The 13,519-nt window shown below is 33.4% G+C and overlaps 1 protein-coding gene across 9 annotated transcripts in view; it reads right to left on the reverse strand.

Moving 5' to 3' along the window:
• The window catches only part of DGKB (diacylglycerol kinase beta), a 316,583-nt gene that overhangs the window by 123,730 nt on the left and 179,334 nt on the right, over positions 1-13,519 (reverse strand). For all 9 annotated transcript variants that reach the window (XM_072330508.1, XM_072330504.1, XM_072330511.1 and 6 more), the window contains one exon: positions 7,032-7,096. In XM_072330508.1, the coding sequence (XP_072186609.1) occupies positions 7,032-7,096 (65 nt within the window). The remainder of the gene's footprint in view (positions 1-7,031; positions 7,097-13,519) is intronic.

Genomic DNA, 13,519 nt, shown 5'->3' on the forward strand with positions numbered 1-13,519 from the left:
AACAAATAGCAAGAGGTAGTTATGCCATTTTGCTACAGAATTTCTATTCTATAGAATTCATCATGTGTGAATTTACTATAAAGGAAAGCAATGAGAAAGATTTTTCTATCATTCCATTATTTAATATTTTTTTTTATTTCAAAAGGTGTGACTATGCAGTGGAAGAGACTCAGATTTAATTTGTATGTAGTGACGTTTGCATTTAAAGCATTGTAATCAAATGCAGTAGTTTTTAATTAATTAAAGAATGCATAGAACTTTCAACAGGCACTTCAATCCACTGAAAAGGTTCAATGACCTACTCTGAGTAATGAAACGACATCTTCAATAAAATCCTTTGCCAGCCTGACACTGGTTGAAGAAAATTAGATTTTATTGGCCTTAGCCTATAGCAAACAGATAGACCTGTTGTGAATCTACAGTTTTTTACTTGCAGAAGGCATGCTGAGCCAATTCCTTTATATCATTGTGCACCATGTAGAATAATCCTTTATTCTAGACAATGCAGTGATTTTTGCCCTTCAATATACATTCTACTTCACAATTTCTACTTCAACTCTGTATATAGCAACTGAATATCATTACATATCTTTAAAATATTTGTTTCCTTAAAGGAAAAACATTCCCATATCCTGCTGATGTTAATAGTTATTATTAATTATACTGATAATATTAATAGTACCTATTTCAGTTATTTCCTTAGGAGACAAGTATTTCACAACAGCCTCCTCCAATGAACATGTCCACTGAACAGCTAGTCCTTACTGTACTAACAGTACAAAACCTGAATCCATTTTAGTCCAGCTGTAGTGAAATTGATAGCTGAGCACCCTGAAAATGAAAACATCCATTGCTACAAACAGAGCCTGATATACTGCGCTAATTTCAAATATGTACTTTGAAATCACTGGGGATGCACAGCTCTCTGCTTAGAATTTATTTTTTATATCATATCACCTCTAGTCGTCAAGAATCTGAACCTAATGTTTCTAAATCACACCAACCTGCCCCACAGCCATCACAGAATAGTATTTAGCAGAGCAAAAGGTGTCTCAAGCATGAAGGCCTTAGCCCTTTAGCACTTTCTAGAGAAAGGACAAAAATATGGAATCATTTATCAAAGAGAGGTACAGATACTGGAGTTGCACACCACTGTATTTTTACTTTTTTTTTTTTTTTCTTTTTTTCTTTTTTTCTTTTTTTTGGCTTATTTTTGTATTGACAATATACATAAGTAAGCTGAATCAGCATAATTCTTTAAGCATCTTTTGGGAATATATTTTGGACCGCTACATTTTGAATGAAAGAAGGATGTCTAAACAAAAGCAAACATTTTAAATACAATTTACTGTGTTGACTGAAGCTGCTATGTGTCAGAATCTAGAGCAGTTTATTTATCAGTAGTGAAAACCTGATAAATATATAATACTGTTGTATCTTTGCAGATATAAACTGTATTGAGTTGGTATCTGCATAATCCTTCCACTAAGGATTCAATAACTCTAGGTGAAGTCCTAAAGAATAGTATCAAAATTATTATTAGATTTATCTGAGCTCAGTGAACTCAAGCATGCATGATACACTGCAGGTAGATTTCTGAAGATACACTATTCCATATTTGAAGCTTGAAAAAAGAACATGTTGATTCTTCTTTACTTTTTTTTTCCTTCTTTTTTATTCCTGCCTATAAATGTTATAAGCAAGAGCTAGGCAGAGTAGACCATGTAACAAGCCTCTGCTGGATCATGTGAAACTATTTCAGACGTGGTCATATGTTTTTTGGCTTTGAGTTGCTTCTTCTGATGCCTATGATTCTAGCAATAGTGTCTGAGTTCAGAGCTGGTGCTCCCTGGAGTCTTATCCTTTTACGAAAAGAAACCTGTGGGATCAATGGGGCAGGTAACAGATGTCTGCAATCTGGTCTCTGTGTGGGGCCAGTGCCTTCTTTTTATGCTGAGAATGTCACAATGAGGAAGGGAGGAGAGGCTGAAGGAAACGGACTGAAATGTCTGCAATTCAAGTTAGAAACTGTGAGCTGATGATTAGTTTATTCACCTTAAATATGTACTAGTGGTTCAACCCAAGAGACTACATCACTGAAGCTGAAAAACTAGAAGAATAATGAAAATATAAAAATAATTTTGTTCTCTTTAAATTGAAACATTTTGACTTTTCAATTCAAAGTTAAAATATGTCATCTTTAAAACAGAGGTTAAGTACGCCTGAGAATAAAGCATTTTATTTGCTATACATGTTTTCAGTAGTAAATGTTCTTGATTCACAGAATCACAGAATTGTAGGGGTTGGAAGGGACCTCTAGAGATCATCGAGTCCAACCCCCCTGCCAAAGCAGGCTCCCTACACCACATCACACAGGTTGGCGTCCAGGTGGGTCTTGAATATCTCCAGAGAAGGAGACTCTACCACCTCCCTGGGCAGCCTGTTCCAGTGCTCCTTCACCCTCACTGTAAAGAAGTTCTTGCGCACATTCGTGCGGAACTTCCTATGCTGAAGATAAAGTTTCTTTACTGCCTCACTGGCTTACAAACGTTATAAGATACAGCTTTTCAACACACTAACAGCACTTACAAGCAGGACTGTTTTATTTTTTTTTTTTAGGTTTTTGTTTTTTGTTTTTTGTTTTCCCCTGAGGTCAGAGAAGCTGCTTCACTATTACTATACAGCATTGTGAAGTACTCTAGCAGTTGGGGCACATGGAAGAACAAGTGCTAAAGATTCATTTAACTTCCATTTCCTCCATCATTATTTTAAGTGGCCTTTCCAGATTAAATAAAAGCATAAGTAAACATGTTGATGGGGAATCTCAGAACTACATGGTCAAGAACATGATACAAATTGAGTTATTAGGAATAGGAACCTTTTCTGCATACGGATTTCCTTTTCATGAGGGAAGAAAATTGACCGATGCTTGAAAAACTCAAAGATAATATACTTAAAACTGTAAATTTAATTTATAAATCCTACTTCAGTTTACAGAGAATAAGAAACACCTTGTATGCTACTGGGTGCCAGGGAATTGAATTAGCATTATATTATACTACTTTAGAATAGTTGACGTGAACTTGAATGATATTTTGCTGAATGTCTTCCCTGTTTCCATGTGTGTATTCTAGTCACATAACTCATACATCTGTTATTCCCAGCATTGAGTCTATGATGTTTACACAGATCTCCCTGCAGGGCATTTTGGCCTAACTGAATCCTTATTTCAACAGTATGTCCTACTTTAATGATACTGTTACTTGAAATGCTGTCTTTTGCAAGTTTTCTTCCCCCTGAGGTTAACACAGCTATTCTATGCTGAAAGTAGGGAATCTGACCCTATTCCTAAGCAGACACTAAGAAGCAAACCCTGTTATCTTACACACAGAGTTCTCTGCACTGCAGACCTGCAGAGTAGGCGCTGTGACAGCTAAGATTTTTTTTTTATATATGAACACATTTAAATCTTAATGAAATACTAGTACAGGTTTCTGATAAAGTATATTTATGATCATAAGATACGATTATTTGAAAATAATGGATATTTTACAATTATTGTAAGATACTTACACCAAGCCTTATTTGTAAAATCATATCAAGCCATTCTAAATTGCAGCTTACAAGTATAATATTCTTAAGTAACTCAGACATTTACTAACAGTTTTTCAGTGAAATTCTGAACAGAGAAAACCCATTTGACAAAGACATCATTTCACTTTAATAACAATCAGAAACAAACAGGTGCTCTGAAATGGCACAGGGAACTTCTGAGACATTCAAAGATTTAGGAAGTGAAAGACAATATAGATTTTATATTCACGAATATTTAAATGTTCTTAATCTGAGACTTTTTCAAAGACCTGTATGTCTATGCATTTCTAGTGCAGAAATCCACACCTTATTTAATTTATTTCTATTTTTAATGAGTCAGTAGTAAGTCTTTTTATCCAAAACCTAGGAACACTGAACAGTTTCAAAACATGCCAGGGTTCATAAGGAGATACCTGCTTCCAAAACATTCTACAGTATCAGTAAGTAGTAATTAAAAAGTCCTTCTAAGCCTCGTAATTTGCTCTCATCTTCATTCTGAGAAGGTAAACAAGTGTAGAAAGATTCTTCTTTCCTACATACAGCATGTCAGGAGTTTCCATACTGGTATGCTCTAATTACACATGCAACATGACATCAGTTTGTCAAGGAATGTCATAGCACTTTAAGGATTATCATTACCACAATTTAAGGCAGATGATTATCTAACTAAAAACTTAATCTAATTCACATAAAAGAATCAAATACAACACCTCTGTATTTCAGAAGATCCCCGCACATGGCATAAACTCACAGTTTATTTTCAGCAAGGAAACTTTATATAGTCCCTTTTAAAGTAGAACCTCAGTGAAAGGGTCTGCTTTACAAAACTGGTAACAGTAGGAGTACAAAGCTTTCGAAAATCAAGCAAGAAGAAAATAACATAAACCCACAAAAAAATAATAAATTCACATGTGACAATGCAAGATTCTGAAATGAGTAAGTGCTGTTAACTACACAGTAGGCTATGAATATGACTTGGGATTGACTTGCTGATCCTAAATCGTTAAGAATGTACAGGAAACAACAATGAAAAAAAGAGTGATAAAATGGATTTTGTCTAATATCTAAAAAATGGCTCCATTTTCATGCACTGCAGGAAAATGCTGCTACAACACATTTTGGAGCTTTGCCACATGCAGGAGCAAAGGATGAAGGCTGTTCTGAAAGTAATGCCTCCTGGTTTATTATGTTGGCCCGCGATGTCAGAGGTGGATACTGGTGGTATGGCAGTAGAGGTTGAACCTTCCTAGCAATATCCTACTACATTTTGTTGTCGTGTGACAAATGGCAGCAGAAGAGCAGTCTGACAGAAGTGCAACTGACATGGAAGTGCATACAAAGAAAAGGTGTGGACTGAATTCCTCCATGTGGTAAAAATGGCACCCACTGACTGTCACTGATGCTTGCTTATAGAGAGCAAATAGCGGATGTGATCACAGCAAGGCAGTAAGTGGTACGTTTCAGCAATGGGTCACCTCTGCTTGTGCAAATTTTTATGTATGCAGAATTCAGGCTCTTGTTCATTATTTGCAAAAATGCACAGCTAATGGTGATGCCAATGTTGAAAAATAGTGTTTTGTAGCTGAGAATTTGCTCATTCAAAGAGAGTTATTATTGTGGTAGTTTCCATGGAAATAAATAGGAGGCATTACTTTTGGAGCAATATACATGTTTCTGAACTCACAGCATTTGGAATATTCTATTCAACAGCAATAGAAATCTGCATTTTTTCTTATTTTACAAAAGTAGTAACCTTTAAAAGAATCAGTCTCTATTGCAACACTTTGACCAAATCTTTACATTATTTTTTAGAATGCATGACCTTTCTAAACAGTCTTTAAACAGTCTGAGAATTATTACTTTTTTTCAGGTTCTCTCAGTACCACAGTACTGAAACACAGGGACTTCAACTATATATTTTGTAGTTAATATCCTTAAGATAGTGTTAGAAACATTGAGTTCATTAAAATATAGATGAATTTCAAGGTGAGTCTGCTAGCAGATGTTATTAATGGCACATGATTTATTGTGACATGAAATCTGATCTGAAACTCATGTTATTAGCTGAGCTTTTTATAAATTATAATTTCCAGCTGCTGAAAATATGCAGAAAGACCACTGATAAACTAGCTTCATCTTCAGGGTCTAGAATATCTGCATTTGCTAAATGTCCAATTTCTCTAGTCTTAGTGAATGACTGAATGACTAATTGATTTGGATGTGCAGATCAGGCTTAAGATCTTTTCATAGTATAATTCTTACAAAATGAGAAGTATAGGAGGCAGGAAGAGGTAATATAATTTAAATGTTTACTGTAGAGCTCAAAGAGTTCAGTTCTTGTGTATCATTGCATAGATACTAGTACATAATTGCAGGGATGAGTATTTAAGGAAAAAGTCCCCATCTTAGACTGTTAAGAGTAAAATTTATACTTGCAACATGAAATCAGCAAATTAGATAATACTCAAACACATTCAAGCATCAGTCTATACAGCTGTAATGAGGCTGTACAAAGAAAATATTTTATCATCCTGATGTCTATGAAGATTGGCTTCTATGTAAGATCTTCCAGTTGACCCTGGTGGAAATTTAAATAAAATCTGTAGGTATGATAACACATATGTTTCAAAGATTATTCCTAGATATTCCCATTATATCCCAAAGTATTTCATATCTTAATTTCCTCTTCCCCTGCACCTTTAAATCTTAATTAAGGTTTCTGAAATGTTGCTTTTACTCATCACAAGGGATGTGCTAGATTACCTAAATAGAAAGAGACAAGCATAAGCACTGCATTATGGATATTATCTACTCAACAAACCAGATATTGAAAGAAGGTGATTTTGCAGTACATGTTGTAATACATTTTTAATATTCAGAAAAGCTCAGAGATAAATTCTAAATTCAAAAAGCAACACAAGGAACAGATGCAAAGTCTCATTCCTGACTTTTTTATATATCCAAAGCTGTTTAATGATAAAAGCATTTATGTGTAAAATGGCATTCACTTGCCCTTACTAAGAGTATATATGGAAGAGCCTCCTGTCAATGTACCAGTGTGCGTGTGGGAATGAAACATAAGGACCACCATCTGCAGCTGTCTAATAAGTGTTCTTCAGTGCCTAATGGCAAAGTGTCAATTCAGAGATCCTCAGATACCACAATGCATCATCTTGTCCATGCTAGTCTTACAAGTCAAACATTTTGCATGTGAGAACAGTTTATTTATAATCCTATTCATTTCAGTTGAAATACCAGATATAAAACAGTTACGCTACCAGCAGTCTGGGAGCATATACTTAATACAAAATGCACTGATTTCCTCTCTTTTATGAGAATCAATATTTCAAAGGCTGTGCAAGATTTAACTCCTTACAGAGCATATCTCAAAGACATAGAAATAATCTTTCCACATATAAGCATTTTGAAAGTCTTACCTACTGTTGAACTTCTCAGGATGTTTTTCTCTCATGATGTGGAATCTGTGGGCAATTGAAGCATCCTAACAGGAAAAAAAAAAACCTGTAAATTTATCATGAAAGAAAAATTACAAAACAGAAGACCAAAACTTTAATCAAGGCACATTGTTTGTGAGGTGTTTTACTGCCTATCATTTTCAAAAAGAGCAATATATCACTTTGTAGGTACATTGTTCCAAGGATGGAATCTACACAAAAATAATTAATTCATTACACTTACTGCATTCCCCACTTCTACAAATCAGATGTAATAGCTATGTTTACTGAGAGGGTCTTCAACTCCTTTATAGCAAATATCATCCAGATCCACAGATTTACAACAGTGCTCTTCACTGATCTACTTTGTTGTTTTTAATGCTGTTGTTGGAATGCTAAATTAAGTATACCAAGCTCTAGTACAGCTGAGTGATAGTTTTAATAGAGTTAAATGTATACCGCTTGACATTTGCATAAGATCATTCAATAGCTTTCTACAGGATTTTGTAGAAAACAGAAATAAATGATAACATATCCTTTATTGCACTGGAAATGATGCAGGAAAGATGTATTTTTTGGACAGAAAAGAATCCTGTTAATTAAATATATATTATATGTATTATTAAAGTAGTTCAAAAATAGTAAATGTTGCTAATAGTAGAATAAAATACAAATTACAAATGAAATACCACAATAAAATACATATGTGTATAACATTTTAAAGGTAACCAAATAATTGTGGTAGTGGAATTTGCTAATATGCTAGAATCATTTTTCCTAGCATTTATACATTTCCTCTGAAAGTACAAAAATAATGTTTTCTTCATTACAGATATGAAATATTTATTTTGCTTAATGATCCTATGATTCTATGATTATGAAATCTACCAACTCTACAGTCTCATGAGAGATAGTAAACATTGCACTGTTTTTGCAAGTATGTCTTAAAATACTGCATATATGAGAATATATGTGCAAAGCAATAATTTTAAATGAATTCTAGTTTCCATGTAAATACAGCTGGACAAAAATCACAAATACATTTTTTCACTAAAATCAACTATCATGGATGAGAAACAACTTAAAAGATTATAGAAATATCAAAACTTAGAGAAAAGTGTCAAATTCAACATGAAGCCTTCAGACTTCATCTAGTAACAATTTACATGATTTTCAAAAAATCAAAATTAACTTTTGGTGGAAAAATAAAATGAAAAACTTTATGTAAATTTTATCTTGTTGCTGATTAAAATATTGTTTTAAATAATTTTTATTTAAGCCATTGAACTTCAGTTTAAATCTCAAATAAGGAAACAAATATTTAGTGCAGATGTGTAATATCACTAATATCAAACATGGCTACAACACTATGACTAAAATACTTCTTTTTTATTATAATTTTAAACAAGGTAACTTCCAGTGAGCAGACTAGGCTAACCTCTAGGTTTGGTTTACTAACCCATGGAAATTTTGAAAAAAACAAATGCATGACAATTAATACAAAAATAAAATTGCTCACTGGTATATTTTTTCTAATATGATGAATAAAAGGTAATAAATAAGAAATAATATTTTACACACACTCGGCTTACCTAAGGATGTAGCACTGTACAGAATTTTTGAGTAATATGTCTTTTGATCACTGCTCAAATAAAATCTCTTAGTGGCATCACTAAATGTAAATTGAAATACTCAATTCATACTGTTATATAGTTTCTAAAGATGTATATAGTTTTTATTTTTAGGAACATCTCCTTATTTATTTTTCTATTTTATTTGCAAACATATATGTCATTTAATGTTTTACTGCCCCACATGGAAATGAGAACAAAAAGCCCTACCGACTGAACTCATGTTCATAAAATGCCTTATTTTTGTGTCCTGCCATTCAACTGCCATCTGAAACTTTCAGTGCAATATTCTCAAACTGCACCTGTCACTACTTTAGATTTATTTTTATGTACAATGCAATATTATGAGGAAAATATCCACAAATATTCAGGTGATCCCGCAGTTCTTGAAGATGGATAAGATAAAGCTTCCAGTAAAGCTTGAGACTTCACTCTTCTAAACAAAGCCTACCAGCTGAACTAAAATAATAACTGTGTTAACTTTAGAAAGGCTCAGCATTCATACTTTATCCCACATTAGATGTGCCAACACAAGAAAAGTACAGTGGTTTGCCAGTTGCATATGAAAAAAATAAAAGCACTACTCTTGTGCTTAACTGTTAATTTTCTGTGTTGAAGTAAAAGAAAAAGGCAGACTCAAGACAAAAAGAATAAAGGAGTAGTTACTTATGACAGAAACTAGGAAACACTAATCAAGGACTAACTGTCTAATGAATGAAATGAAAAGGCTAATGTGCTTACTCATGCATAACAAATACAAGGCACAAACAAGCTAGGGATCAATGCCCACTGCAGATGGCAAACAGGCAGTTGTTTCTATGCAAGGTTGATCTGATTGAAATTTTCTCCTGCCTGAATATTTTCTGACTTCAAAGTAGATCAACTAACTTAATGAGCTGAGAGGTTACAAATAAGTAACACACAAAGCCAATTTGGAAGGGGACAACACAAGACAAACACGTCATAACAATTCTTTACAAACCTGCTGAAAGGCTATGACTTTGTTAATAGACTGTAAAGCAGAGTAGTAACTACACTCAGATAAGCCTGGAAGTGGGGGAACTGCTAAGGTTTTCTTAGGTTTAAACTGCCGAACTGCTAAGCACTCAAATCCAACGTGCATAGGCCTTAAATTCCATAGACAAGGACTTTCCAACCACAACTCCAGGCCTGACATAGAATAATCTCAAACTAGCCAATGCTAGTTGCATTTTAACAATGTGACCGTTTCTTGTTTTTCTAATGGTTTTCTAATGTCTTTTACCTTTCATTTGCTAAAATGATAGCAGCAGCATATAGAGCGAAATAAATGAAGAACAACTCTAAAAAATAAGCAGGAACTTTAGAGTGGGTAGGAATGCAAGTGCTCTACTCTTAGAGCTGCAGGAATTAATCCTGAATCCTGAGTAACAACCATTACACGTTTTCTGTTTCTGGATGAGAAGAGCAGGTCCTTCCTTGATAGCTGTTCACACTACAGCTGAAATAGGATTAATTTTAGCAGACTTCAGCCATTTCAAAAAGAGGCAACCAGCCTGTATGCCTTAGGGCACATAACTGTTGGACCAATAAACAATCTGTTCGTGTCATGAATGATATTAAATTCACCTAATTATGTACACTGAAAAACAGAGTATTATCCAAATGCATGATAAGCCAAATATTTTTTAATGCGATGTCACCATAATATAGTGACCTTTCCTGGTGCCTGATACTGTGAATTACCAGTCAAACTGATAGTTGATTTTTATATTTGATAATAAAATTGATTTAAAAATGAAAATTCAGGAGTCAGTAAAGCAAACTCACAGGCTTTATGATATTGCACAATAAAAATAACAAATGAACTTTTTTTTTTTTTAGTAAGGTCACATGACCATCAGATAGTGGTGTACAATTATTAATATCATCTATGAGTGTTATTTATTAACTTTTATTAAGGATTTTATATTTATTCAAGCCTGAAATACTGTTTTACAGATGAACTGCACTTAAGTCTAAACAATTTCTGCTTTTAACAGTAACACATCATACATGCACACAAACATAACTAAATTTCTCAAGAGCTTTATTATTAATAAACTGTCAGGCCTGCGGTGAGGTTAAAGAGATGAAAAATCATATACACAATAAGGAACATGCGGCAGTTTATTATGGTTTAAATTCTACTTTTTTTTTGTTTTCTTTCTTTTTTTCTGTAACAAACTTATAAACATATTCTTTAAAAAAACACTTTTCTATCTCCTAAATATTCAGCCTGAACATATGTGTGGTTAACACAAAACATACACACATACACATCTCTAATACAAATCTGTTCAGAATCTGAAGTAGCTGGACTATCCATCTTATATCTCACTCAGGTTTGTTTTAAGTCCTGACAGTAAAGATAAGATAGAGAACAGACAGAGCATATCTGAATCTACTCCTAGGAAATGGAAAAAATATTTTAATTGAACTAGGACATTTCTCAAAGTGACCTGCCAAGAAGAAAAGAAGCTTAAGTTGCTACACCTCTTTAATACCTTATGATTGACTTACACACATATATATTCATCTTTTTAATGGGTATTAGCATTACCGGAAAGCAATCTGAAGCAGTCTTTTCAGAGGAGTAACCTTATACATTGTGAATAACCTTATAGAAAGATTAATACATTTAATATATGTCTACCTATAAGATTGCTGTGATTAAAATTTCCATTAAATAATAATTTTTATGCTGGTGAACAAACAAATGACCAATGCGCACCTTCCATAGATATAAGTGTCTGATTATTTTTTCCTAAGATTCCTCTTTAATTAAGGCTTAGTGGATCCACAGGGCTAGGGAGCTTAAAAGATAATTCAGTAACCTGTAATTTTTGGATCAGAATGCAAAACTAACCTGAACAAACAGTTAGTTTGTTCCTGGTTTTCTAAGAAAAATACAGTAACTGTCAAGATAATGCTATTCATTTTCTCAGTGATATTCTTGACAGTCAGACCTCTGATGGTCACATGTACATGAACATGTATTACTAAGTCAAGTGACAGCTCGCATTTAAAATACTCATTTATAGAGGTAATATCTCTAAAACTAGGATGAAACATGAGAAAGCACAGTATTTAGAAATGATGGCAAGGGTCTAGAGGATGTTTTATCTAGAAACTGCAATGAAATATTTGGAGCAGGCCTTCAAATGTAAGCACATTCCCTCTTCCTTTTCTTTTGAAGTTAGATCTCTCATGATGTTAAATATACAATGTTTGGTACTAGAAATGCTTTGTACAAAAAACCTGAAATCCATTTTACAGAAAAAAATATGCTTTTGTGGAGAAGGGAAAAAAAAAAAAAAAAAAAAAAAAAAAAAAAAAAAAAAAGTTATGTTAATATATAAATCTATAGCATACAAACAGTGACCATGTACACAAATTGTCTCATCAGAATTTACTACAGCAAATTGCTACTTAAGGCAACTAGGTGTCCCAACCATGCCATGCAAGTTCAGGGCCCAGTTTTGCATGACAAGCCTTAGTACTAGTATCTAAATAAATTTCTTTGTGGATCTCTTTTACTTTTTAGAAGCTGACACCAAATTTCCATGCATTTGTTTTTTAAGTCACCACCAAATTCTAGGACAATCCAAGAAGACAGAAGAAGACAGAGAGACAAGACATGTACAGTTATTTAAAGACTAAATGACTAAAATAAATAGTTCCCCAAGACTCGATGATGCCTGCAACCTTTAACAGGAGCTCTGCTGATGGTGTGTTACAGAGCACATTTTCCTTCCTTTGCATCTGGTGATACTACATTTGCTGTAACTAGAGAAGAGTTCTACATCCATGTTGAGTGTTTATGTGGATACTAAAAAGAGAAGAAAAGTGACCATATGGCAATTATCCAACATAAGCATATAGAGAGTATATGAAATATCTTGTGTATTAAAAAGATCTCTGTGGTAAACTTTTAGTACCATTTCTGATAACTGCTGACAGAGGACTACACTGAAATTGTCTCAAATTATTCTGCATAATGAGTTTGAGCATAAAACAATCAAGGTCACAGCTCAGACTGAAAGTCAATATAATTAATACAATGCACTGAAAATGGTTGTTATTGTAGCTCTTCTTCAGAAACATAAATGGCTTAGAGACATTTATAAAAAGTACAGAAAAAGAGTGCCTAGGATGTTATTTCCAGCATTTTAGCAATTCTGAGGAAAGTAAGTAGTTGTCCAAAAAAATCAATTAATACGCTTACTAACTATTTTCATCACAATAAAAGAAAAACAAAAAACAAAAAACAAAAAACAAAAAACAAACAAACAAACAAACAGAAAAAAAAGCATCCTTGGGAAAAGGAATAGTTGCTTGTATGCTTTCTGAAAATTTTAAACTCAATTTGCTTATGATTTTTAATCGCTATCCTAAATTAACGTGTATACATCTTTTGGGGAATTTTTATCTTGAGCTTAAGTTATCATTAGAGTACTATTCTTGGATGATAAATTTAGGCCTTTAAATTAAGTGACTAAACTGGAAGAGTGAACTCTCTATTTTCCCAATATGGTCAATTGTAACAATAAAATCTCTTTGGAAAAGTTCTTCCAAAAGGTATGTACATGAGTTTCCAAACTGATTCACCATTTAGAAATCTTTCGGTAATACCCATAAAGGAATCTCAGCACATCTAGCTTCTTAACTTTATGAAGCTTTGAATAGTGTAAGCAATCTTCTGAAATCTTCAGAGAAGTCCAAGACAAACCTTGTACCTCCATCCACTTTATATGCTCATTTGCTTGATAGAGATCAAATTATAAATGTTCACCTGACTTGTTGGCAACTTCCCATAAC

Source organism: Excalfactoria chinensis, chromosome 2 (assembly GCF_039878825.1).
Source record: "Excalfactoria chinensis isolate bCotChi1 chromosome 2, bCotChi1.hap2, whole genome shotgun sequence".
In the NCBI taxonomy this organism is placed as follows: Eukaryota; Metazoa; Chordata; class Aves; order Galliformes; family Phasianidae; genus Excalfactoria; species Excalfactoria chinensis.